The 27,514-nt window shown below is 47.7% G+C and overlaps 2 protein-coding genes across 5 annotated transcripts in view; one reads left to right on the forward strand and one right to left on the reverse strand.

The window, feature by feature from the left end:
* Positions 1-7,591, forward strand: part of hlk (hulk) — a 110,876-nt gene extending 103,285 nt beyond the window's left edge. For 2 of the 3 annotated variants that reach the window (XM_089570418.1, XM_089570419.1), the window contains exons 31-33: positions 427-567; positions 2,414-2,596; positions 5,009-7,591. In XM_089570418.1, coding sequence (XP_089426544.1) covers positions 427-567; positions 2,414-2,596; positions 5,009-5,178 — 494 coding nt within the window. In that variant the 3' untranslated portion in view covers positions 5,179-7,591. The remainder of the gene's footprint in view (positions 1-426; positions 568-2,413; positions 2,597-5,008) is intronic. The other variant, XM_089570420.1, reaches the window with a different exon arrangement.
* A 7,488-nt stretch (positions 7,592-15,079) lies between these two features.
* Positions 15,080-27,514, reverse strand: part of woc (zinc finger protein without children) — a 35,794-nt gene continuing 23,359 nt past the window's right edge. For both annotated transcript variants that reach the window (XM_089570422.1, XM_089570421.1), the window contains exons 15-19: positions 26,578-26,800; positions 26,091-26,213; positions 23,815-24,039; positions 22,299-22,395; positions 15,080-15,610 (exon numbers count right to left, since the gene is read on the reverse strand). In XM_089570422.1, coding sequence (XP_089426548.1) covers positions 15,424-15,610; positions 22,299-22,395; positions 23,815-24,039; positions 26,091-26,213; positions 26,578-26,800 — 855 coding nt within the window. In that variant the 3' untranslated portion in view covers positions 15,080-15,423. The remainder of the gene's footprint in view (positions 15,611-22,298; positions 22,396-23,814; positions 24,040-26,090; positions 26,214-26,577; positions 26,801-27,514) is intronic.

The following is a 27,514-nucleotide window of genomic DNA, read 5'->3' on the forward strand; positions in this document are numbered from 1 at the left end:
GCCGTAACGGACGTTTGAAGTTTCAAGAAGTCACGGTTTGGGTAACCAAAGGTTGTCGGTGCGAATCCCTATGACATGCTACGTTTTGATTCGACTAGTGATATTATGCTGCGTAACGTGATAAATCATTTGATACACTCCGAACATTCTACGCCAATTAGGTGGTCCACACTCTGTGGACCAATGGTGCCACCCACTTGCAGCTTGCAGCATTATTAGCGACAGCACAGGTGACTGCCTCGAGTTGTACCCACCGGTGATACAATGGGTACATGCTTCCCTGGCCTGGTGGTCGGCTTATTTAGAGCGAAATACTTGTGACATGGCGTTCTTTGGCCGCAGATGCCCTTGCGTCAAAAAAATCATCATTCATCATCATCATCATCGTCATAAGTTACGCTTACCTCTGTTGCGCGGTCTTCGCAGGAGACCTGCTCAATGAGGAGAAGGTGCTGGCCTGGCTTACCAGCCACGAGAACATCGAGCTCAAGGACGAAATCGAAGAGGTCAACAGGAAGATGCTGGACAAGCTACTCGACGAGAACGACTTCGTCGCCGTCTTCTTCTGTAAGTCGAGGCCTGGCTGGCGTTTGGGGGAGTGCTCGCATTGCACGGTAGACACCCAGTACAATTAACGTGCTTTGCCATTACGAGGATTACTTGTACGACGCTGAAGCTGCGCTGCACCGATTGGGACGAAAAAGTCACCTGTAATGAAACAGGCGAGATTCACAGCACACAGCAGACAAAATGGCATAGGCCTTGGGCTGCATTCAGTACGTCAAAAGACAATGAAAACGGCTGACTGCGCCCAAGTATTTAAACAAAATAGGAAATTTTAGACAGACACGCAATTATAAGGTGCAGAGAGCCAACAATCTCTAAAAACGCACACACGCAGTTTGCCGTCCTACGCGACAGTGAAGCTAGAGCGTTAACCATACCGCAAGGCCCATGGGTCACCAACTTCCAATCTACATCCTCCAGGTCAAAACATCCACGTTTGTTTTAAGCATGAAATGCTTTTAGCTCCCGTTGTCGGCAGTGGGGTGACGTCACGCCGAGACCGAGAGCCAACATCCGGGCACTGAATTCCACTCATCCGGGCACTGAAACGAGAACATCCCGGCAACGTACGAGATTTAACGAGATTTAACAAGACACTAAGCCCTCCTACAGGACCGGCATACAAGCGCCGGTAGCTTCGCGCCGAACGGGTGGTGGCGTTCCTCCCTTCCTGTACGGTGCCGTTCGGGTGTCCACCGAGATGATAGAGAATTACTGCGCCATTTCCTTTCCTCAAAAAGCGTTGCGTTCAAAGGGCAAGGATCGCGCCGAACAGGTGGTGGCGTTCCTCCCTTCCTTTACGGTGCGGTTCGGGTGTCCACCGAGATGACAGAGAATTACTGCGCCATTTCCTTTCCTCAAAAAGCGTCGCGTTCGAAGGGCATCGCGCCGAACGGGTGGTGGCGTTCCGTGGACTGCCTGGCAGCGCTACAACACGCTGTCGCGTTCCACTCCTAAAGGCGAAGCTTAAGCGTCATTAATTAGCAGTTAATTAGTATTTAGACATTAATCAGTAATTTTACACTAATTAGAAATTTGTCATTACTTTTCATCAATTATGTGTGGCGTAATCCAGTGGTGACGTCACCAGTGTCACAGGCAAAGTGGTGCGGAAAACGCTTTCGCCTCTACGCACTTTAGACAGTTTTGAACGCGCTGCGCATACATTCTTGTCAGGCCTGCGTCTCGTCGTGTCCCGTACGCTTCTGCATCGTCCTGCATTTCATGCTTACTCTACTCTCGGTTACAAGAGAGGCAGACATTTTTTTTCTTTTTTTATGCGAAGCATATTGCTAGAGCTACCACTCACGCCGTCGCCGTGGGACCCCCACGTGACACCGTGACGTCACACCACGTGACATCGGATGAGAGAGCCGGCCTCCACCTCGCGCCCAAGCCCTACTGAACTCGCGCCGTCGCCGTGGAACCCCTAGCCGTCACGCCACGTGACACCGTGACGTCACACCACGTGACATCGGATGAGAGAGCCGGCCTCCACCTCGCGCCGTCGCCGTGGGACCCCTAGCCGTCACACCCGCGCATTCCCGCGCATTTCGAACGCGCGTTCGCACTCGGTGTAGGTGAAACGCTCGCTCCACCGGGCAGGCAGACGCGGCTTCCGTGGCAATCCAGGCGCTCACCCAACGCGCGTCTCGGGGTTAGTCGGCGTTCCGCTGTAGCCATGCCGTTGTCTTCCCCCACGACGAAGGCGTCTAGTGGTTGTAGTAAAATGACCAAGTATTCAACCAAGGAAAGCCATGTATTACCAAGCCTAGCCACTAATATGCTTCGCATTCCCCAGGCTTAGCCAAGCTGAGCCTCAGCAATTTTTTTTTCTTCGATGCAGTTGACAACAACTGTCCCAAGTGCGACAGCGTGCTAGCAGAGCTGGAAAACATAGACGACGAGGTGGACGACCTAGACGTGACGTTCGTCAAGATCAACGACGTCAAGTACGCCAGGAAGTACGGCATCGCCCAAGTGCCGGCCATTGTCTACTTCCGGAGGAAATTCCCGTCGATCTTCAGAGGTAAGTCGAGGCATTATGTCGCCACTAAAAATTGTCGCGGATGATCAGAGCGAATGCGCCGCTCTTCGCACGCTGCGTCATTACGGTGGTGCCTTTACGCTAATGTAACTAAATGTGTCTTCTGCGGCGAAACCAGAAATACGTTGAAAATGGCCGCATGTCTGGCATCTCCCAAAGGAGTTCTGAATGCTCATTATTTAGAGAGTCTTCGTGAACTGCATCAATATTGAATTGAATTTATTTTCAATTAGTCATACGCAACAATTCTGGACAAAATAATTTTTGAACGGGAAAGAGTTTATGAATGCAACTTTTTCATATATGTAGATTTCAACATTACAATCAGTATATCCGCAGATCTCCCGTCAGCAGGCTAGCCCTTTTTTTGCTATTATGTTTTTGCTATCGTCAAAAGCGTTCGCCATTGCTTTTTTTATGGCAGCCTTAACTTCTCGATGCGAGCGATTGGCAGCCTTAACTTCGAAATAAAGATTCTGCTACACATCGGACGAATGGACCATTACCACCAATATTTCCAAAAATAGTACCTTACAATGTACTATAAATGCCATTGATGCTTATAATATAGTCTATTAATATAGTCTATTAATTTTGATCAGTCGATTAATAAACGCTCGCTCAGTTGGTAACGAGGAGGATGATATTGCTCTGCTTTTGGATCAGTTTCGCTTCAAAGTTGGCATTCTTATGATTTCTGAGACATGGTATGCAACTGATTGCAAGATGGTAAATGTATATGGCTACGACAATTTTTTTCTTAATCGTCCAGCAAGACGAGGTGGTGGCGTGTCAGTTCTTGTCAAGAAAACAAAGAAATGTTGCCTGCTGTCGATTTCAACACTGTAACGGATGACTATAGAATCGTGACCGTCCAAAATAGGAGCGTTATCATCTCCGTGCTCTATCGCCCTCCGAGCGGTAATATTGCACGCTTTATGGAACATTATGAATCTCTTTTGGACTATGTTTGTGATAATAACCTTCGCCTGATCTGCGCTGGATATTTTAATATTAGCATGCTTGAAGAATGCAATTCTGTTTCCGTGTTTAATGACATTTTGGTTTCATCTGGTTTCAAAAATTTAATGACGACGCCAACTCGTATCACACGAACTACATCATCAATACTTGACCTCCTCGTAACTAATATCGATACCACTGTTCACAATTCTGGCACTATTGCGTCCGACATAAGTGATCATTGTCCAGTTTTCATGGCATATTCTACCCACAAACCCAAATCTATCAAACAAAAACAGTCCTTTATTGCTCAGCACATCACGCAGAATGGTTTACAGGCATTTCAACAGGACATTCTTTTGCAAGACTGGTCACCTGTGACCAATAAAACAGATGTTAACGATGCCTATAATCAATTCATTACACGTTTTGTGCGTGTGTACGCTAGGCACTTTCCATTGAAGATGAACAATCCTTCAAAAAAAAGCCAGGAAACCATGGGTAACTCGAGACCATTTAAAGAAAATTACAAACAAAAACCGCCTCTGCCATTCTTTCTTGAAGACACGCTTTGAAACGACCGTAAAAGAATTTAAGAAAGGTAGAAACGCACTGAGCACTGAACTTAGACGGGCAAAGTGTGCATATTATGAGCACCTGTTTGCACATGTTACCCGGTACGCGTCCGGCTAGCAGCGAATAGTTCAGAGAAAATGAGTTCAGTGATCTCATATTATCCCTTCGGACGTGGTTTCTTTAGCCGGGTATCCATCTCGGCGCTACGCTGGATAGAGTCATCCATCGGGAAAATATATTGAGGCTGGACGCCATAAATGCTAAGCGTTTTGAAAAATCCCAAGGCTCTTTTATACCAGGTCGACGTGGTGGGCAGCCACAGATGGTCTGGTTAAAGTTCCTTGGTTAAAGTTCCTGGTTAAAGTTTCAGACCTCGCGTTCCTCTAAGCATGACCACTATATAAAAAAAGTTCCAAGTCTATGCGCCCCTGCACTGAGGTTAGGCGAACACAGCAGACTACCACAGCATAGTCAGGGTAATATTCCGCTACCCCTCGTTACTCTGGTGGCACAGCGCCACTGAGCACGATTCCTCACGTTGGCCTTCCAGCAAACCATACAACATTATCAACACATTAACTGTAAAAATAGTAGCAGTTGCTCATATCTGCAAACATCGAAAAACGCATTCATTAGGTGTTGTGCTGAATGAGTGAAACACTTAAAAGAGTGCTATCCGCGACTAGTGTGTGCATCGCTATCGAAGTTATACTGGATATCCATCAGGGCTGATACAATTAATTCCCGACCAGACCTCCGCAGTATGGGAGGGAGTTGCGACACCACTGAGCACAAGAAAGTTAAAGGGTATCCTTTTCTGGTTGCTAAACACGTTTTTCGTTCTTCTGCACGCAGGTGACCTGATGAAGGAGGAAGAGGTCTTGGAGTGGCTGAAAAAAAATCGGTACAGGCATCCTGAACTCAGCCTCTTCATGTACGCGCTGATAGCCATATCGACAGCCTTCATCCTCTACACACTCTTTCTCATCTTCTGCATGAAGGCGCCGCGGGAAAAGAAAGAGTGATCGCACCCCCATCTCGCGCGCCCCGGACAGACAAAAAAAAACCTTGCGCCCCTCCCGAGAATACCGCATGCATGTGCGCGCGCCGTCTGCCGACAGAGGTCGCGCCCTGACATCTCAACTCTGGCAGCAGTGTAGGTGGCGACGGGAGACGACCATATGATTTTTCTGAGGAGCCCTACGCTACGATCCGCTGCAAAAGAGCGGCATATCCCTGTGATCGTACTATATCTGTTAAGGTGAACAGGGTGGGCGCATGCGAAAAGAGCGTCGCGAGTTGAGAATGCGATATAGGTTAACTACTGCGAAAGTCAGTGCTGGAAGGCTACAAACCATTGATCAAGCACTTATAAAGAACCAGACCTTATTTAATTTTCGAGTTATAAAAAAACTCTATTGGTAGGTCGTTTATCCACTTACTATCCGTTCTCAGAAGCAATAGTAAAGGAAGACATGAAAATCGTTAGTTTAAACCATCATTTTCGTCTTAAACCGTTCATCTATTACTTGAGTGTGACAGGAGCGTAACATTTGCATCACGAAGCCTGAACTGCCAGTCGAGTCAATATTACTCAACCGAATATGTCATAACTTCGCAATAACTGTGCGTTCTAATGAGTGCGAGTTTTCTTGAGAGTTTGCCGTGTGATCACGCGCATTCGAGCAGAAAACATGACCGTAGTGCACCAGCACTGGCAGTTTACTGTAGATTTAAAAAATCATTGGTGTAAAAATGTGTGAACTACAATTGAACTATCTCGTAGCGTCCGCAACTATGGGCTAGGATCGCATAGCATATACGGCGTATCACCATTCACCGAACATTGTCGTCACCTACCTAAAGGCTGGTTAGAAAGAGTTAACGCTTATTTCTCTTGTTCCTTTGTGTAGAGGCCACCCGTTGCCGTACGCGCATGTTTTTTTTTTCTTTTGCACTTTTCTTGGTTAACGGCGAGTGATCATTGAGCGTGACCTTTCCAAGGTGGTGGTCTTTCCTTGAGGAACAAATGCGGTTAGGTAACGTTCGTGAAGTTTCGCGATGGCAGTTTCACGATCGAGGCTCGAAAGCTGTTCGGGAGTGTGTGCTTGTAGTGGTAAGATGAACGAAGCCAAGAGCGGATCACTTACCGATACCAATACATTGTTTGTGTTTCAGAAAGTAAAACCCTGTGAGGCGATCGATCGGCCATACATCTACCGAGATTGTAATGTTCGCGGACAGTTCATCAGGTGCCTTCGCAGCTTCGGCAGTTAAGCCGAAGGACAGGAAAGAGTCGAATATGCAATGAATGACTGTAAGGATGCAACCACTTGCATCAACTGCCAAGTGACCTTTGTTTTTTTCTTCCTCTTTTTCTCCATACTTTGTTGAAACTTGCACACGTGTTCTGATTTACAATATTTTCGTTTGCTGAATTTATTCAAGGTTACTATCATTTTTTATTTGCACTCGTGTGACGTAAGAACACCTAGGGAGTAATTTATTTTGTGTGCACAAAAAGCGGGTGAATAAAATTTTGAGGAGCACGGTTTGAAATCTTGCGACATTTACGCTGCTGAGAAAGGTGTAAGCACTACTCCCCTAAAAGCAAAAAAAAAAAAAGAAACCTTTTGGGGTGAATTTTTTGGCCAGATGTGGAACTTGAACATCAAGTATACCAGAGCTTGTAGCGAGCCCAATTTCAAAGGGTGTCCATGCAGCCTAAGTTATGAATGATGAATCTAAGAGATAGATATATCTCGAGGTTAAAATCCTCACTAAACAGAGCCCCTCAGCCATGGAGTAGTTTTTACACCTTCTTGATGTGGTGCGCACAGCAGGGAGTTAATATGTTATTTTAATGGCTCCTTTCACATGTGGATTGTACAAAAGATTGATGAGTTGCACGCAGGAAGCTGTTCGCGCAGTCCCGTGCGCACCATTTGAGCAGTATTGTACAGAATTGTAAAGATGCATTGCAAGGAACTTCGCCTTACAATGTAACTGTGTTCCACTTCATACAGCACATTGCTTTTGGTAAGGTGCTTGCATGCAAATATCAAATGCGGGCGAAAGGAATACATTGGACTGTCTGTGCAGGCGCAACAAAAAGCCTGGACCCAGCAAAATTGTTTTACAGTGGCCCGACGGCCGCTATGTAATACAATTCCGCAACTGCTTATCATGAAACTCTAAAGATTAGATTTAAGAAGGTTTATTTTGTTCTTCAAAATAAAAGCGCAGCGTACTGTGATACGCCCTGGCGGGCGGACCGCAGAAGATTCAAGAACACCACGCCGGCAAGTCTTTTGCGGCTATTAACAAGCGTGGTGACTTTGACAGAGGACGTCTTCGTGTACCAAGCGTTCATGCATTACCCGTTAATAAGCTGCACATACAGTGAGGACAATAAAGCAACATGTGTTTGTACTTGTATGGCTTGGTGTTGTCCTTTATCCTGTATACACTAAGGAGAGGAAAACATGTCATGTTGGACGAAAGGAGAGCTAGAATAAAAAGCAGTACTGAAAAAAAAAAAAAGTCGGCAGAGACACTTCAGACTGCTTATGTGTGAGAAGGCGTCAGCTCGCCCGCTCACTTCGTGAACGCAGTCGCCGCGCACTTCGGCGTGATGTAATCCGATGCCACGCAGCTGGCAATTCTACCTCTGCTGCTTCACCCTCCCACCATATCTCACCGTGCACTCGATTAAGATACAGTGCGGTCTGTAGCGGTGACTGCATGCAAACTGCTACATCTCACCTTAACTCTTTCCCCGCTGCCACCCTAACTTGGCCCTCCCCCTCTGCTCAACATGTGGGGCGGCCAAGGTCATCCTCATACACAATCTGTGGGAATGCCCCGTAAACTCAACCCATCCTCCTCCTCATGGGAGGCCGCTCTGCGAGTTTCTCTAACTACTGGCCAAACAAGGCCAGTGGACGAGCTCTCCGTGAAGCCCAGGCCCGTGGACTGTTGGACAAAGAATAGGTTGGGGCAACCGAAAAGGAAATAAAAATAATTGGACAGTAGGAACCCATCCTTGAGGTCATTTTGTTCTTTTGTTAAAATAAAGTTGTTCCTCTTCCTCCTACCGCTGCATGGCTCTAATTAGCCGCCGCGCCCCTTATTATTTGCGCGCTAACTTCGTGAAAGAGGTCGCCACCCTACCGAGGCTCGCGCCCCCCTCCCCTTCCAGCTGCCGCATCAGGTTGCATTTGGATGCGCCGACCGTCTGCATGCGGTCATTCTCAACTTTACATTCATAGAGACCTGGCAGTCATCGATCATACTAATCCTGGCGCAGTGGTGTAGCGGTTAAGCGGTGCGCAACTGCCCTGCGATGGCAGGTGCTCCACCGGTGGGTAACTGTGCGATCCAGGTTGTTCTTGCCGAGCACATTGCGCGAACAATCACTAATTTAATTGCATGTGGGAAGGAAAGCCTCCATGATTTAACCGCCATCTACCAAGTTGTGTGAGGACTCAACCTTGTACCATCAAGTGTTAACACACACAAACACATAGACGGACTTTCGCTCAATGGGGCAAGTAACGCTTATGCCCTAATAAAACTCATAAATGCTACGAAAATGAAACTGAAGCAGTAACTTTGTGGCTGCCGATCAAAGGTAAGTGCCCTCGTCGTGTACGTCGCGGTGGTTCAGCGGCGTTCGGCCGCTAAGCCCAAAGTCACGGGATGCAATACTGGCCACGAGGTCGCATTTCTACAAAAGGGGAAAACTCCCCAGAGCTAAGCAATTCCAGTTAAACCCAGGCGGTCTAAAGCAACGGCGTCCCTCATAGCCCACGAACAGCTCCGAGATGTGAACCGGTTATAACAACTCAACTGCTGAAGGCTGGTTACACCTGAAAAGCTATCTCTGGTGAAGATCCGAGGAAGGTAACTGGCCTGCGCCGCCCGTGTGGCCGCAGGGCAGCGCTGTGTCTTGCCGGGCAACCACCACGTCGGCCTACTGGCTCGCTCCGGCAGTGCAGTCGCCGAGTCTGCAGAACGGTCACCTCTTCCTTGTGCTGTCGCTTCCAATCACCGTGGTTCGCGACCGCTCGGACTATGACGGGTTTGCCGGCATCCGTTCGTCCGTAGATCGGAGGGAGGTGACCTCTGCATCTGGTGCCGCGTTTTTCATGATTGCGCTCACACTCTAAAATCACGCTATCACCCCCGCAGTGACCATCGAAAAGGTCCATTTCTCTCCCCTCCCCGTGACCCGTTGGCTCAATTCCGTTTGGTCTGAGGGTGACTTCACCTCCGTCTGTTGCGGCAGTGCGAGGATGGATCGGGGTAACTTCGCGTTCGGTACGCTTGTGCTCATTATCCTATGTGCCACATGCAGTCCTCCGAATCTAATTATTGCCCTCAACCGTGCGGAGCTACGTGGGGAGTCCTCATATATGCCACTCCTGGCGCAGTGGTGCAGCGCTGCCTCCGTCTGCTAACCATCCGTTGGGCAGGTTGTGATGACGCCTCAAGGTCACGCGACCTAGGTGGCCCACCCAGGTTGCTTCTACGGATAATTTTCGCTCACAACGCCATGTGGCTGGCTTCCTACATGAAGTCGAGCAAAAGGCGTTGGCGGCCGTCCGAAAATCTGCCTACAGACGATTCCGGATTTTCTGCAGAACGAGAGCCCTAACGCTGTCGCATTAAAATCAGGTCACTGGATCGAATACAGGCCGCCGCGACTGCATTTCGACAGAGGAGAAGAGCTGTATAATCCCGTATGCTGTGTAGTGTCAGTGCACATTAAAGAAGCCCAAGCGAACAGAATTAAACCGAAACAGTACTTCTATAAAGGCGCGGTTATGCGTCCACACTGAGGCGGCCAACTACTGAGCATTTGCCTACCTCATAACCGCTCCCCCAGCTCCACGCAGAATGTCCCAGCACAAAGTTATTTTCATACAACATGGTTGGAAACTGAAGCTGGCAACGTATAACGAAATAACTTTATCGAGCAAAGGACAGTTGCTGTGTGGTCAATGCAAGATGCATTTGCACTGCAGTGGATGTAGTTCAGGTTGTCAAGAAGTTCCTTCAGTTCATATTCGGTGTTTGCACTCCTGGCCCCGCCGCTAATTTTCACTTTCAATTTTCATTTTCGGTAATTTTCACCGACCTTCACGTGCAGTATCCAACGCCGGGTGATTTCACCTTCGTCAGCGCTTTCACCGGCTGCGATTTCACAGCGAAAGCTGTTAATGCCTCGTTTCCAGGGATCGCGGCGCGGGTGGCGTCGTCCGCAGAAGGGAGTGAGGAGGTTATGAGCGGCACGCCGAGGGAAGAAAGCGGAAAGGGCTGAAGTATATATCTAGTTCACTATAGGCTGAAGCGAACGTGATGTGGCGATTGTAGCCGGCAGCTGCGGCGCTACGGTGTGCATCGCATTGCGCGATCGATCAAAGCGAGACAGTTGGTCTCGATGTGATATGACGCACTAAAAAAAATTTAATGAATCGCTTGATTTAATAAAACATTTTAGTGACTCTGCTGCAGACGCCACAGAGATACCGGGCACAAGCTGTAGACGCACAGCCATTGCGACGGGGGCGGATCGTAAATGGAAACACCTAGCCCTAGCCCGCCAAGTGCAAACCGATGCCGACTGTGCATGCGCAGTGCATCGCGGAGGCGCTCGGACGTCTCCGAGACGGAGTCTTGGCGCCGGCCGTGGGAGTGGAAAGAAGGAAAAAAAGAAGGGTGGACGTCAATGAGTAATTACTCCCTTATTACAAATCTACTCCACCTTGGGGGATTCCCCTAAACATTTGACCAAGGAAAAAAAAAATGCTAGGCGGTTGCTGCGTGCACAAGCATTGTACGGTCAAATAGTCAACGCTTGGTCATGGCCAATCCCCCTTGTGGGTATGTGCCATTTTATGACACAACTACGGACAGATCCGTCGTTCCTGAAGCCTACTGAGCTGGTGTTCTTTTCCTGGATATCCACTGCGACCCCGCAATCAGTGGTGATCCGGGTTCAGTGCCTCATATCACACGGCAGTGTACGTGTGGCCTGTTCACCAGTGGACCCGCTCCTTTCTTGCTTGCCACTCAGCCACCCGACAAGCAACATACGTATATCCCCAGGTTTGCGCAAAAAAAAAGGGCTGAATGTACCACTAAAACGTTTACCAAACATTTCGACACCGTACAGGCAGGACATATAAACGCAAGCAAAACGACACTGAAGCGTTTTTTTATAAAACAAAAACGAAACAGCCCATTTTTTCCCCCAAAAAGGTTACTCCTGGGACCATGATTTTTAACATGAAATAGAAAAGGTTGCTCAAGCCACAAGCCGCGGGGTGAGATTTTGCTCTTGCACTTCACTGAAGTTTTGCAAGAGCAGTCAAGAGTTTCGTTCGAACTGAAGCGAGAGGTCGGCTCCACATCTCGACGCAAATTCCTTCGCACGTGGGCCGTCGGCTACCTGCCGCAGGTGGGCTGCCTTTTCTGGTCCTTTCCCGGCGCATGCCTGTCCCAGCGAGCGCTGGCTGCAGGCTTCAAGACTGCACTCGAGGAATGTCGTGTCTATCACGTTCTCAGCGCGCCCCTGCCTGCATGGGCTACTGCTACCGCGATCCTTGGTCCGTGTGCTGCATGGCGGCCATCATGGGCGCACGCGGCCGGAAAAGGCGGTCACCAGTGTGCCAGTCTTCAAGCTGTCCCCTTCCTTCGACACCGTGTGGCCATCCCTGCAGGTATCACCGGCTGTCTGCAGCCCTTGCAGCGCCGCTGCCTAGCAGAGGTGCACTAATGACCTCCCGCCCGGCTTCTCCGCTGGGCGGCGGCCATGTTCCGCACCCTGACGCGGAGCCCCCGGCCGTTCGCACGGCGGCTGTTCAACCCTGTCAGTCACGCATCCCTCGGCGTGCCCGCACTATTCACATCGGAACTGATGCAGCAGCGTCGCAACGCAGGTTTTTTTTCGCAGCTTCACGGCCCTGCTTCATAATGCCGCTGTTCCGTGCGGCGTTGGCGCCCCAGGACCTACAATGGCTGGCAGTACTGAAACGCGCAGTTGGTGGTAGCCGTTCACTACGATCACCACCGAGAGGGTCCATCGGAGACCCACCGCCCTCCTTTTGGCGAGTGCTCATGGATTAGCCCGCTCTACCTGCAGCGCTGTCTTGTGTCATCATCATCATCCTGACTACGCCCACTGCAGGGCAAAGGCCTTTCGCATGCCTCTCCAATTAACCATGTCTTTTGCCAGCTGCGGCCGCCATATTCCCGCAAACTTCTTAATCTCATCCGCCCACCTAACTTCCTGCCGCCACCTGCTACGCTTGCCTTCTCTTGGAATCGATTCCGTATTGCGTGCATTGTGACAAATGTAGCACATCTTCGAACAGGTGCACCGAGCTCGCGCTGTGAGCCCAATGTACCTATTTGCAACAGACCAGAGGGCAGGTGTTTTTAAAGGTCTAAAAAAAAAAGTTTTAAAGGTTTTTAAAGGTCTACAGTAGCCGACCATTTAAAAAATAACAGCACAGAACTTACCTTCTCCTCGGCCCGAAGAAAATGCCGCGGTCATTGGTACCGTATCTTTTTTTCGAAAATCTTGCTGGTGCGTCTTATATGCGAATTTTTCATCTTTTTTTTGCGAGTTATCGATTACTCCGGTTCATGGTCAAGCTTTTTTCACCTAAAAAATATCACTACCAATAACGTGGTTGTAACACGGTTAATACTTCAATACCGGGACCGCCGTGCGCGACATTCTATGTGATCTTTATCATGAAACGGCGGGGATGACGACTTCCGGGATCACAAACGCGCGGCTGTTTCGGAGGCCCCAAGCAAAAGTAATGAGAAGCGCCAAAAGATGGTGACAATCGCGCTTCTCGCCATTGTCAAGACAAGCCGGCGTTCTTTTTTAGTCACCCTTTGCAACTTTTCTTGCTCCGTGTACGTAGTGCATGTTTCAGACGAGTTGCTTCCAGAAATGGGTGAACCTTTTGATAGCGCATCTGAAGATGACGGCTTCGAAGGTTTCAAGTAGAAATAAAATGGTGTTATGGACATATGGGGAGCTGTATCGTTTTTTCTTTCTTTTTTGCTAAAACGTGGACGGGTATGGCGCGAGTGTTGCCTTTTTCGATCACTCAGCGTTGCTTAAGAATTGCTCACAGGTACGGTGCATTTCGCGATAGTCGCGCAAGCGTGTTTAATTAAGCCTCACTAGCCTAACTGGTAAACTGGGGTGCGTCTTATATACGAACTTTTTCAGTGACAGCTTGCATATATGGCAGGTGCGTCTTATACACCGGAAAATACAGTTTCTCCATCATGGGATATGGTCTTGATGCACACAGTAACTGAGCTGGCTGTTTGCGCTGCACTTGCTACGTGGATCTTTCCAGAACTTCCCGGAAATGTAACAGGAGTTTCTCAAAGGCACACAGTAGACAACAGCATGATGCCATTTGCCATTGCCATGCAGCACACTGTCACGCAGCCACTCAAACATCTAGGGCTTGAGGCAAACTGATGAACATCCTGACAATCCATAGAGGTACTCTCAAGAAGCGTGTAATGTTTTACCTTGCACCTATGGTACTGTAAAGAGTACTCCCGCAGAGTTTAGAAATGAACTTGCCCACTTGGGCAGGGATATGTGCCTTTCTTAGTGAACGCAATCAGCTGTTGGTAGCACATGCACGAATTTAAATCACTGAAGTGTAAACCAGCCATCTTAAGTTTCCGAAACGTGATGAAAAAAAAAATTCGTTTGCATCCAGTGTAAACTGCTGAGATGCAATTAGTTTTTTTGGCAGCACATATACAGGGTGTTCCGTATTTACCTGTCCAGGTTGTAAAATATTTTCCTGAGCAAACAACTGTCCTATTTGGATTCGGACAAGACCAGAGGGTAGCTTGATAGTCTGTGTTTTTTGATTAATAATATAACATTGCAACTTGCCTGGATTGCCCAGAATCGGCAAAGAAGTTCAGTTGTTTGGATGCAGAATTTTCGTCGAGGTGAATAGCAGATTTGAGAGGCTGCGCCATCTGGCGATCTGTCAGGCAACCAGTGTCTGTGCTCGGAGCTTTGGTAGGTATCGCAGTATTGCAGCCACTATGAGGTTTTTGGGTGTTACATTATGTTGCTTCACACACTTGAGAAGCATACATAGGACGGTAGAGGTCGCAAAGAAAATGCCAGCAGCAGACCAAAGCTCTATGGATTTGAGAGGCTACACCATCTGGCGAACTGTCAGGCAACCAGTGTCCGTGCTCGGAGCTTGGGTAGGTATCGCAGTATTCCGTATTTACCTGTCCAGGTTGTAAAAAATTTTCCTGAGCAAACTACTGTCCTACATATTTGGACTCAAACAAGACCAGAGGGTAGCTTGATAGTCTGTGTTTTTTGATTAATAATATAACATTGCAACTTGCCTGGATTGCCCAGAATCAGCAAAGAACTTCAGTTGTTTGCATGCAGAATTTTCGTCGAGGTGAGCGGAATAGCAGATTTGAGAGGCTGCGCCATCTGGCGATCTGTCAGGCAACCAGTGTCCGTGCTCGGAGCTTTGGTAGGTATCGCAGTATTGCAGCCACTATGAGGTTTTTGGGTGTTACATTATGTTGCTTCACACACTTGAGAAGCATACATAGGAGGGTAGAGGTCGCAAAGAAAATGCCAGCAGCAGACCAAAGCTCTATGGATTTGAGAGGCTATGCCATCTGGCGAACTGTCAGGCAACCAGTGTCCGTGCTCGGAGCTTTGGTAGGTATCGCAGTATTGAAGCCACTATGAGGTTTTTGGGTGGTTCCTTATGTTGCTTCACACACTTGAGAAGCATACATAGGATGGCAGAGGTCGCAAAGAAAATGCCAGCAGCAGACCAAAGCTCTATGGATTGCTAGTGGCAAAAAAACTGCAGCAGGCACACAGTACGTAACACAGAGCAATGCTGTGTCTGAACAAGTCTTTATATTCAGAAGTCTAATTCTTATAGTAACACTATTTCCACATGTTACACAGCCTTTGAACGCATTACCAGATCCAGCTGCGTAAGAAAATGCTGAAATGATCACTGAAAATCCCCCCACAAAGGTGGCTGCACAGAGCTCTATTCCCATATAAACAACGTGACAACAATCTATGAGAAACGCAATGAAAAACACATAAAAGGAGGACGGTGAAGCAATAAAAATAAGAGGAGATAAGGAGAGGTGAGGTGGTGTGCACAGTCCAATGCATCTCTGCGCTGGCAGTACTTGTATGAGGACGAGAATCAGGCTTGGGCGACCAGTTTGCTTGAAAGTTCTTTCACCTCCTCAACAATGCTAAACCTTGTCAGCATCCGTGATATGGTGTCTTTTCCAAGAGGGTTGCAGGAATACCACACGGTGCTTTCAACACTGCATGCTCGGTCTGGCAGCATGTAGTACGTCCCCGGCTTGGATCTGACAGCATCCGGGCTGAAATGAAAATGCAACCAGTGAATGAGTGCAAACCTTGCATAACAGGGACCTCAATTCCACAAAAAATCAGCAAACCATTCCACATCATCCATATTATCCGCAGTATCAGTGCTACTTACAGATTTACTATGTCGCTGGCTCAGTGAATAAAAAACCTGCATAAGTTCTGTAACATTACTATACAGTTAAAACTCGATTTAACGGAGTTGAGGGGAGCCGTGAATTATTTCGTTAAATCGAGAACTTCGTTAAACTGAATGAGGCATTTCTTGGGCACATAATTCGGTACATTTGATTATATGGTATGGCGGCATCCAGAAAGCTACCGTAGCATCATATTTGTGAAGCGTAAATGATCCCAAAATGAAACTGCGGACCGCGGAAACGACCGGCGCCGCTAGCGCGTATGAAAAGAAACAACAAAAATTCTTAACAAGAAAGGCCCGAGGGGACTACAAATTTATGTTCCGCCAAAGAAGTCGGTGATCTATGCCTGCGTGCGCTTTGTGAGCAACGGCCGCACCGATTTCTCGTAGGTCTGAAGTGCGTCCAACGCGTCTTCCGTCCCCTCGTGTGCGCCGGCAAAATGTCGCAGCAGATCGAGAGCATCCATCACCTGACCTGGTGTCGGCACGGGAGCTTCGGCACCTGCAGGGTCGTCGGCAGCGTCTTCAGCCGTCACTCCCTCCACGCTTTCTACAAGCCGCAACATATCGGCATCAGTCAAAACTTCCGTTGCGACTGCGTTGGTGTCGGCGTGCACGTAGTCGGAGAAACTTATGCCTGTGGGCACTTCATCCACTGAGCGCTCGCGCAGTCCGGACCAGCTTCGGCAGTTTCAGGGCCTAGTGTACCGAAACCGGCAGTCCTGAAGCAGTTGACAATTATCGACGGCCTCAATGCTCTCCAAGCCGCCGCCACCATCTCAACCGCCATAAAAATATCTATTTTCGTCTCGCGCTTCAGCTCCAGGTTGAGAACTCTGTCGACGACTCGGCGCTTGTATGTGCACTTCACGCTATTAATTATCCCTTGATCCAAGGGCTGAACCACGGACGTTGCGTTTGGGGGGAAGTAGCGGAGCTCCACGCTGGTCAGCTCGACCTCTGCAACGTAGTGGGCCGTGCAGTTATCCAGCAACAGGCACACTTTCCTTTTCTGGCGACACATGTCGCTGTCAAATTCCTTCAGCCATGTAGCGAAAATGGCACGCGACATCCAAGCCTTTGAATTGGCAACATACTTCACAGGAAGCTTTTTGGTGCCTTTAAAACAGCGTGGCCTCGCAATCTTTCCGATGACAAGCGGGTCTCGTTTGTCGGTGCCGTCCATGTTGACGCACAGCAAAAGAGTCAGCCTTTGTTTGCTGTGTTTGCCGCCGTGGCACGCCTGCCCCTTCAGGGCGAGTGTTTTTTTAGGCAGCATTTGGTAGAATAGACCGCTCTCGTCGGCGTTGTAGACGTCGCTGGGGGCATATTTTCCCAGAATGTCGGGCACGTTTTCAGACTGCCAGCTGCCAACTACAGCCATGCTTACGCTGCTCGCTTCACCGCTGAGCACTTTCCCGACGATGCCGTGTCGTTCTTTGAAGCGCGACAGCCAGCCGGGACTTGCCTTGAACTCGTCGCCCAGCAAGCACGCGAAAGAGCGAGCTTTTTGTTGGAGCAGGTCTCCACTCACGGGAATATTCTTCGCCCGCAAATCCATAAACCAGGCAAAGAGGGCCTCTTCCATTTTGCTTTGAGGAGTAGTCTTCAGCGTTTTTTTGCGCGAGAGATTCCCCGACGAAGTGGCGCGGAGGATGTCATCTTTCCCTTTCAATATTGTGGAGAGAGTACTCGCTGGAATGCCATGTGCTGCAGCCACGTCACATTTCTTCTGTCCACTTGTCACAGCACGAATTATGTCCGCTTTCTTGTCCAGGGTAAGCCTTTTTCGTTTCTTGCAGGGCTCCATCTGCTAGTCAGGAGGGTTGGCGGCGTGCTTGCTCGCACACACCACGTCCGCGTTCACGATAGCAAGGCTAGACTGATGGAAGCCTAACAAGCTGAGCTTGACAAAGACGTGCGTTCAAAGGCACAGGGAAATATCCGCACAAGAGCGAACACAGAGCACAACACACAAACACACACAAAAAAAAACACGCGAACTGCAACAGCGCCATCTATGAAATGTGGCACGAAACTTTTTCACTGCTGGCGCCATCTCGTGACCTCGACTCAAAATTAAAACTCCTTTTGTGCCGCGCAGTTTGAAAAAAGCGGCGGGCCGAAGATGCTCCGTGCTGTTACTGCTGACTCGCAATCAATAAATTTTGGTGTGCTGTCTACAAAATAGACCAAAAATTAACACTTTTTCACCTTTATTTCTCGAAAAAAGGTTCGTTAAATCGGGACAGATCACGGAATCGGTTTCGTTATTTCTGGTTAGTCAAAGCATTGAACCCTATGGGCGTATGAGGGGGAATTAGGATACCTTCGTTAAATCGGGTTTCGTTAACCCTTTGAAGGTTTTTGCCGTATATGTACGGCGGCGGTTTTCTGTCCCGCAAGGTCTTTGCCGTACGGGTACGGTTTCGATCTCCCGTTTGAAATTTTGCGCCAAAAGAACAATGCGTGCTCACTGGGGGGTGCTGCCACCTCTTAGGACTTACAAGAAGTGTTTGAATTTTGTGCTGCCTTCTTACCACGGTGTAAGAATAATTTAGGTGCTGACACTCGCCGCTCCCCGTAGAGAGAAGGCGCGGGCAGATTGTGTTCGCAGATGACCTTGAGTCAGCGGTAGTTTTCGCCGCAAGAGTACAGATGGCGCTGTAGTACGGGAGCCCAGGGGCCCGCGCTGCCCGCTCGCGTGCGTTCGGAAATTTCCTGAAACTCGTGTGTGTTTGTGTGAAGGCTTCTCCGGGTTCTCGAAAATTGTTTGGTTGTGCCTGTGAGTCCTGTGAGTGCATTGTTCGGCTGAGTTGGTATTCTGCTTGGATTCACTCAACGTATACCACGCCGCGGCATATGACGCCGAGTGCAATTAGTTGCGCTCAGGCTTGCTGCGCTTCAAAATGGGCAAGTGCTTTGTACCGAATTGCAAGTCGGGGTATCGGACATGTACGGAGCGTGTGTCGCTTTTCAAGGCTCCGCGTGAACCCGAACGTTTAGAAAAGTGGTGACGGGCGATTCCGAGAGCAGACAGAGTTTTGCAGCCTACCGACCACGTGTGCGCGAAGCATTTCCCGAATGAAGTGATCTCTGCAACATATCACGCGGAATACAAGGGGATCGTCCTTCTACACACAAAAAAAAAAACCGGTGCTCTCACCCGACGCTGTGCCTAGCATTTTCCCGAACTTCCCAGGATACTTGACTGTGCAGCAAAAAACGAGAAAACCTCCGCGGAAGCGGCAGGCTCTGCCGCCGACTTCTCAGAAGCCTAAGAAGCAAGGACAGCCAGAAGCGTCGAATGCTTCTGAAGAGCTACACCTGGCCGTTGAAAATACACCAAGTTTATTGCTGGTTGACATAACGAATTCAGGACATTCTGATGCCGAATCAGCAGACGCGCCTTGTAAGAGGCCACGCTTGGATTTCAGCAGCGTCGCGCCCCCTCCACGTGAAGGAGAGGATACTTATCAACACGATACTGACACTTTGAGTGGCACATGCACTGCCGACGTACCTAGTCACACAGCTGAAAAGGTAATTTCCTGCTTTAAATTCAGGTGGCATTCCTCCAGCCGCCTCATCTAAGCTCGCTAGGCGCAACAAATCATCATATTTAACTACTGAGCGGAAATTATCGTAAATACCATTTGTTGCCGCAGCCGTGTTTTCTTCCCTTCAGTATATTTATTTGATTATAATTAATTAGCCAGGATCTCATTGGACATCTAATAGCACAGTGTGCTAGTAATTGCATAAGCTTTGCTCACTATTAGGTGGCATCCGGAAAGTGAACATTCATTTATTTAATTTCAGCGCCGGCGTTCAGGCGTTAAAAAAGAGGTTGGTAACAGGAAAATGTTAGATTAATAAGAAATAACAAAATAGCACGAAACATATAACACCAGCTTGTTTAAGAGAAGTAATGACATAATATAGATGACGTAAACGAAACTTTGGCTTAGTTGGGACGGCAGAAACATTCCTGATTCTATCATTTCTTTTCATTCAGCAACAAGTTTCTTCCTCACCTGAAAAAACTACGGAGCAAGAGAGAAGTCATGGACCAACGCAAGAGCAGCGACCCACCGAGTCCCTGTTCCTCCAGGACGGAGGACAGCAAATGACAATTTCCGCTCTGTCATGCTGTGCTTCCAGCCTTAAACTTTCAAGTGAAGCCTGGGCAGACCAGTTTTCTGACAGATTTGGGTTTAAATCTGTTGTTTTCAGTGAGCTAGATTTGCCGAAAGATAGTAACCAAGCGCCTTTTCATAGAAAAGTACTAGAAGTAACCAAATTACATAATGACTCCTTGTCAGTGAAATGTTTTGTTTATGGCCGTATTGTTAACGTACAGACCATAAGTTCTGGTTTGCCCATGAATTCCCTAGCTGATATAGAGTGTGCAGAGCGGGTCTCTCATAAAATGCATGTGTGTGCAGGTGGTCCCAGTGGTGAAATGTAACAATAATATACGCCCCGAGTGCGCATATATTGACAAATGTGGAATCTGGCGGCACAACAGTTGCCTACTAGTGACAGAGAGTACAAGTTGCAATGCATGTGCTAAGTTAAAAGATGTACTTCGTATTCACGCTGCACGAAAGAAAAAGAATTCTCAACTGAAACACATTCGCATTCCGGCCAGTCCATCGAAAAAAAACACGCATTGAAATGTTGCGGCGCGCCAGGACTGCCTGCTACAAGTCAAAAGTGCGGCTTCAAAAACAAAAACATAATCTTGAACAAGAATTGGCGAACTACGACTGTTCAGTCGCTCGATGGCAGCAGGTATTGAATTTTACAAAAACCGTGGTGTGCGCAGTCTGGGAGACACTGAAGCCACGCAAGAATTCACATTGTTTCTTAATAATCTTTTCGATGCCTTGAATCGGCGGTTTCCTCATGAAGGTGTCACAAAGCCGGGCTCTGACCTAGGCATTCTGTCACGTGGGGTAGAATGGTTGGATAACTGGGAAAAAGAGCTGCAGAGTGGAAATATCCCGAAAGATATGTTCCTGACAAAAAGCACCTCTGAAGGGCTCCGAGTTACCTTGAGATCAACTAAAGAGCTTTGTGAGGTTCTTTTGCATCAGTACGAGTACCAAGTACATGTGTAAGCTAGAGGTGCAATGGTTCAAGGTGCTTTGAGGACGTTTATTTTGTAAAGAGGATGATGAGCAGCGGCGGCAGCCGCACCGCCAGCGCGAGATCACTGGGTTGACGACCGTTCGAAGCTCGGAATGGCATTTTGGCTAGCTGTCCTTAGGCTATTTCCCCGAAAATCCTGCTACAATTTATTTATTCTTGCTTTAATTAGCTAACATTGGCGGGCGCAACTAGAAAATACGATTGATATACTGGCTTCAACGTATGCTAGCTATCAGAGCTATTACAAAAAAGTCGTCGAGAAATCAGTTGCACATTCATTTAGATAATCAGTCTTGGTACTGCAGAAACCCGGTGTATTCATGACTGGGCATACTTTTCTATATACCGCGATAACGAGCGCGACAAACGAGCAACGCTTAGCATCGATAACCTACGCAGCGCGAATCCGAGAGCCTCCACCTACTAGCGCCACCTGTGGCCGCGAAACGGAAACAGCGCCGGCGGCGAACACAACCAGGACGGTGCGCCGGCCGCAGTGTCATCACCTAAATTATTCTTACACCGTGCTTCTTACGGAGATAAGCAGAACTTATGTCTAGCTTTAGCGCGGCGGCACAGACTGCGGCAGCACCCCTTTTGTAGTTTTGGTTTCGCCGCGTGATCGCAACATAGGATCGCAATGGAGTCGCGCGAAATTTGAGTTTTCTTTTTGTCAGCACTATCTTTCAGGGGCTGCCGAAGTTGATTTCTATCTTTATTGGCGCTGCTCTTAGCTTCCTTATCACCGTTGCTCGCGAGGTATTCTCGCCCTCTGTGGCAACGCGCCTACGCGGTTTCGATTCCGCCGCGGGATCGCAACGGAGTCGCGCGAAAAGTGTTTTCTCTTTGTGGGCACTGTTTTGCAGAGGCGGCGAAAGTTGATTTCTATCTTTATTGGTGCTGCTCTTAGCTTGCTTATCACCGCTGCTATTCTATTCTATTGAACATTTTCCAGTTGTGAGTGATGCTGTCACCAAAGTACTGTTCCTAATTTTTTTTTACTATTTATTCTCGATTATATACATTTTGTAGATTCAAGATCCGCAATAAAGTAATTTGACCACCTGGGAAAGTTTTCTTCAAAATAATTCGACCCTCAAAGGGTTAAATCGAGTTTTGACTGTATCTCCTTACTCCGTAGTCTATTACTTTAACTCCGAAGCAGTGCAATGTTTTAACTCCATAAGAGACTGCATTGCTTCCACTTCTACTAGTCACAATTTCCTGATTCTACTTGTACCTGGACAAGGCAAACCTATCATCTAATTAACACTTACTTTGTATGACAAAACAGCACCAAAAGACTCCTCACTGTAATCCCAGCAATCCTTGATTAGGCTTTTCAGACAAGAACCATCTTCACTATGCATGCCGTTACTCACCACTTAGAGAGGTAAAGTTCGTAAAGCTTCACTGGGCACCGCTGTGGGTTCTCCGTGTTTTCTGGCTGGTCGCAACATCCACGATCACTTTCGTTTTCTGTGAAGAAGTGCATAAGCATAACTTGTAACATACACAGTAAATAGAGGTCCATACAGCAATACACATGTGATAGGCAGGCGACAGTTGATCTTTAAATATGCGTATAATGATTGCAACTGAAATGAACAGAGCCAAACTGAGTGATGTGCCATTTTTTGCTATTGATCTCCATTTATTCAGACTGTTGTCCTTATGACCACATCGTTGCACGTTTATTGCTTTTAGTTGCGCGCATGCCACAATGACGTCCCACGGGAAGCTACAAAACAAAGTGCAGTGGCGAGAAAAAGCAGGGGGAGGAGAGTGGATGTACACGTTGACTTATATTTGCAGTCAACTTTTTTTTTTTTTAGCCAACAAGGGCTATGAGTTGGGGGGGGGTTGACTTTTACACGGCAGTACATGGTAATAACGAAGTTCGTTTAAAAAGGTACCGCGTTCCTACATTCAAATTTTTTACCTGGGTTCCATTCTTTTTTGCTGTAGTCGGTTAATTAAAAAACCAATTTAATTTGAACATTTTCCGCAGTACCAATGACTTTAAATTAACAAGGCTTTACTGTATTACTACAGTATGCACATGCATAATTAATTTATCTTTTTTTGTCAAAACATTTGGCATTAGCTTTGGAGGTCCATTTATTAATGAGAAAAAATTCCCACTCTAGATATAATTTTTCCCGATTGTAATGAATAATATAGGGGGTGAGTATCATGCAAGTTCGCTCACAGTGCAAGGGAGTACAGTATTAGTGACGTCAAGTTAAGAACAGATATTAAAGACTGCACACAGTGCTGAGCAGTAAACATCATGCTTGCTCATAATAAAAAAAATCTTGTAACACAGCTTATTTGCTCCTGCTGTGATGAAAAAAATGTATTTTTATGCTGAAGAAAAGAAGGAACTTCTATAGACCTTGCAGCCATGAAGGAACGCGCCAAATTCTAATTTTTACCATCCGGGGTTAATTTATATATATGCCCCAAAAATATGCAGTACACTTACATTCTTGCAACTCACTCACTCTGAAAAGCAGGTGCAGCTAGAAACTGAACCTGTGATCTTGTGCCCAGTAGCCGGATGTCGTAATTTTGAGTCACCATGGTGGGCTTGATGGATAGATTTTCAAGCAAGCATGACACTAAGGTAAGGAATTAAACTGCTGCAAAATGACTAGCAGAAGCCAGCACCCTGACCACTAACCTTGGCCATGGCCCCTGCCTCTTCAGAAACATGTTAAGCCTTCCATTCACATTTCCCCATTTAGAAAGCTTCGCCTTCCCTCACTGGGATTAGCCAACCTACTCCTTTCAGGATCGACCAGTCCTGGGGCCATTCCGGTTCTTTCCCTCCTCCACTTAACAGGCCCCGTGTGACAGCAGCTCGACAAGCCCCGTGATTGGCGGGACCCTCACCTTGATGGCCAGCTGTGGACCTGAGTATTTTGAGTGGCTGTCCCTCGGGACCTTTCTCCTCCTGCTCGGTGACATCGGCCAGGGAGAGCTGGAGGTGCTGCTCGACCGTGTGCAGCCGGAAGTACTTGACGTTGAAGTACATGAGAGTGTTGAGCAGCACCAGGGGCGAGTGGTCCCCCAACTGTTGGGCCTGCCACAACACTTCCTCCCGGATATGTTCCCGCACTGCACGAGCCAACAGGAGATGCAAAGCGGTGTGGCCATCGTCTCCAAAAACTTCACATTTGAGCAGGCACAACACTTCACAACAATTCTTTTCTTTTAAGCAAGACAAAGGAGCTGCCCTCTTGACAGAGCCAACTATATCATCATCATCAGCCTGACTACTCCCACTGCAGAGCAAAGGCCTCTCCCATGTCTCTCCAATTAACCCTGTCCTTTGCCAGTTGCAGCCACTGTATCCCCGCAAACTTCTTAATCTCATCCGCCCACCTAACTTTCTGCCGACCCCTGGTACGCTTGCCTTCTCTTGGAATCCACTCCGTTACCCTTGAGGACCACTGGTCATCTTGCCTTCGCATTACATTTCTTCCTCTTGATTTCGACTAGGATGTGATTAACCCGTGTCTGTTCCCTCACCCACTCCGGCCGCTTCCGATCTCTTAACGTTACACCTATAATTGTTCTTTCCATAGCTCGCTGCGTTGTCCTTCACTTAAGCCCAACCCTCTTTGTTAGCCTCCACGTTTCTGCCCCATAGGTGAGTACCAGTAAGATACAGCTGTAGATACAGCTGCAGTTGTAGCCAACTACAGCGGACTCTTATTTCGAACTGACTCAACTCAAGAAGCCAGCTTATTCAATCTAACTCTTTGGCCCTGTGAATATCAAATGCATAAAAAAGACTCCAGATGACTTGAACTTTGCATAATTTGAATAAATTTTCACTGCTTTTTTTTCATGAAAAGTTCAAATTATCAAGAGTTCACTAATTTACATCGGCATTCAGCACATTTTGACAGAAAAGGGATGCCAGCTTGTACTAAGCTGTACCATCTTTTCTTGCAGTTCTGAGTTGTCTGCAACGTGACATTCATGCTCCAACGTAGTGGAATAAAAATGCAGCCCTGAATTGGGAGCTCCAAGAACATCCCAAACGTGCTCTTTCATACCCCTCAGCACCTATAGACTGCAACGTACACTATGTCTCAAGGTACACTATGTAGTCAAGCTATGTCTGTGCACACTGAAGATTCAAAATCCAGCACTTCCAGCCTATGAATAGCCTTCCTAACGTGCCATATAAACAAACGTCCACTGCCAGTGTGCCACACAATTTACGTTTTGCCTGTGTTCATGGCACAACGTAAGAACCGCAAGAGACAACACATTCGTCAGCACAGCAGGCTCCGAGAGAGCATCATTCAAGATGGGCTACCATAGTGCAACTAGGAAGGAAATGCTTGTCATAGAAAACAGTAGAAGCTCAAGCGAGTACACGGTGAAAATAGTCGAAGGAGAGATGATGAACTAAAAATAAAAGGGCACTTATTATTATCAGATGACAATCAAGTAGCATTGTGTCTTTTCCTTGATTGAAGAGCTAAGGTTGCTGGCTTGGCGTATTAATCAATGAAAGCTGACTGGCACCAGCTGATTAGCCCTCCATCTTCCATGGTGGCCCCCTAGGTCATATCACCTTGTGATGTCTACCGGATTGTGAGCAAACTGCCGCCATGACAGGTGCCGGTTCAACTAATGACCGGTAGTGACAGGTTGCTTGGGAAGAGCACCCTGGGTTGTACAAGCCCCACTGGAGGCAGCACCTTCCACCGGCAGGGCTTGTAAGGCAGAGAATGACCAATGAGAGAACGAAAACCGAAATGCTAGCACACCTAACTCACATCTGGCCCAACCACACTAAATCGTCCCGTCATTTTTTGTATTGTCAAGTTACATTACAGCGTTGGTGTCTGTTGCTGCCATAATGATATCCCCATTGACAGTACGAATATGCACCAGCAATGCAGTCATGATTAATAACTTTCACCACGTTTTTGCTAGTTTACTATAACGATACCAGAGAGATCATTCCCACCAGTTACAGTTAGGGTTTTGCACATAAAAAAGGCAGATTAAAATCACTTCCCTCTGCAAAGTACCTGCAATAATTTCTTTCTTTTCCTTTGCAACATACCTAGTCACACTCTCACTCCAGAAAGCAAAAAAACAAAACAAAAGCCAGCATGAATTCTGCCACTCTCAGGTCTACTCACATTCTCTGTCTGGGCTGCTGGCTTGGCTGAAGATACTGTGGAAGCAGCCGGCAAACATTTCATACTGCGGATCGGCAAAGATATTATCTTGTCGTCCCTGTTCATGGAGGTACTGTTGTATCCCTGCAAAAAAAAAATAATGAAAATAAGCGCACAGTTTCTTTGTTTGTTTTTTTCGGAGCACTTAAACCGTCCTCAAGAATCCTGCAGTTTTTCCATATCTGTTCTTTTTTTTCTTTAGACATTTGCAGTGATGAATAGTATGCATCTAATGCTAGTTTACTTCTTGGAACATTTCAGTGTGCCTCTCCAGTCATGCTGAGGAAGAGAGCTACTCAAACTACACTTCACGAACTCCCCAAATACCTCGCAGGGACTGAATGGATCACGAATGCTTTCTATTCCACAGAACAGTCTAGCCTGAAAATTCATGTGACAAAAAATAAACTCTGCTTCAGGAGGGCGGCTTCAATCCCACTGTGCTCACCAAGGCACTGGAGGTAGATGTGGCAGGGGGAAGGAGGAGAGTCGTCCGGCTGCCGCACTTCCTTGATGAAGAGGCACAGGGCGTAGTTGAGCTCCTCGGGGGTCATGCCCAGCAGGTTCGTCTTGAAGAGCTTGAGCTGCCGCTTGCCCGACAAGGAGCCCTTCTCCAGCGCTGAGTTCTTCTTCTGGACCCAGTCCTGCCAGGTGTTCACAGCTGCAGCCGGCTGCAAATGGGCAATGAATGAATGAACAATGCCCAGCTCGGCCCACCACGTCCTCCAAAACAGCAAGGAGACACACATGCTTCACTGCTGTCAGCTGCAATCAGAATGGCTGCCTGTGCATGTGCCACACCAAACACCTTACAGAACACGGGCACAGTGAGTGTCTTTTCGTTCATTTCACCAAAGGCAGGCTCACTTTCATTCGACTGTGCTTCAAGACTGAAGAGTGAGTGCGCTCCATTCTCAATGGCCACAAAGAAAAGACACCTCCCCTCCCTCCCAAAGTGCCCACACGTCGTCATGCTCATGTTGGCCTCCAAACTGCACTCCTCATGCAACAATCGGCCTACTGCCCAGAAAATTAACTAGTGCGACGATCCTAGGTCAAAAGAAACGCCCGTGAAGCAAGCAAGACGAGAGCCTCGGCACTCTGAAGCAGGGAAAATATCAAGTGCTTTCACTATGCAATTCGAAACATTTTCTGGCTCCAAATGCTGCGATACTAGATGGCAGTCGGGCAGCATTACAGTCGCCGACCGATTTTTCGGACTCGGCGGGACCCGGAAGATGGTCCGAATAATCGAACAGTCCGAAAAATACGTGCACTTAAAAAAATAAACAATTCTGCGAAAAAAAACAGCTTTCAAAATCGCGAAAATCATCGCTCCCCATGTTCGGCCTACATGCGATAATATTAGACTCTGTCTGAGTCAT

This window comes from Amblyomma mixtum, chromosome 2, assembly GCF_055824585.1.
Source record: "Amblyomma mixtum isolate Tamu chromosome 2, ASM5582458v1, whole genome shotgun sequence".
Lineage (NCBI taxonomy): Eukaryota > Metazoa > Arthropoda > Arachnida > Ixodida > Ixodidae > Amblyomma > Amblyomma mixtum.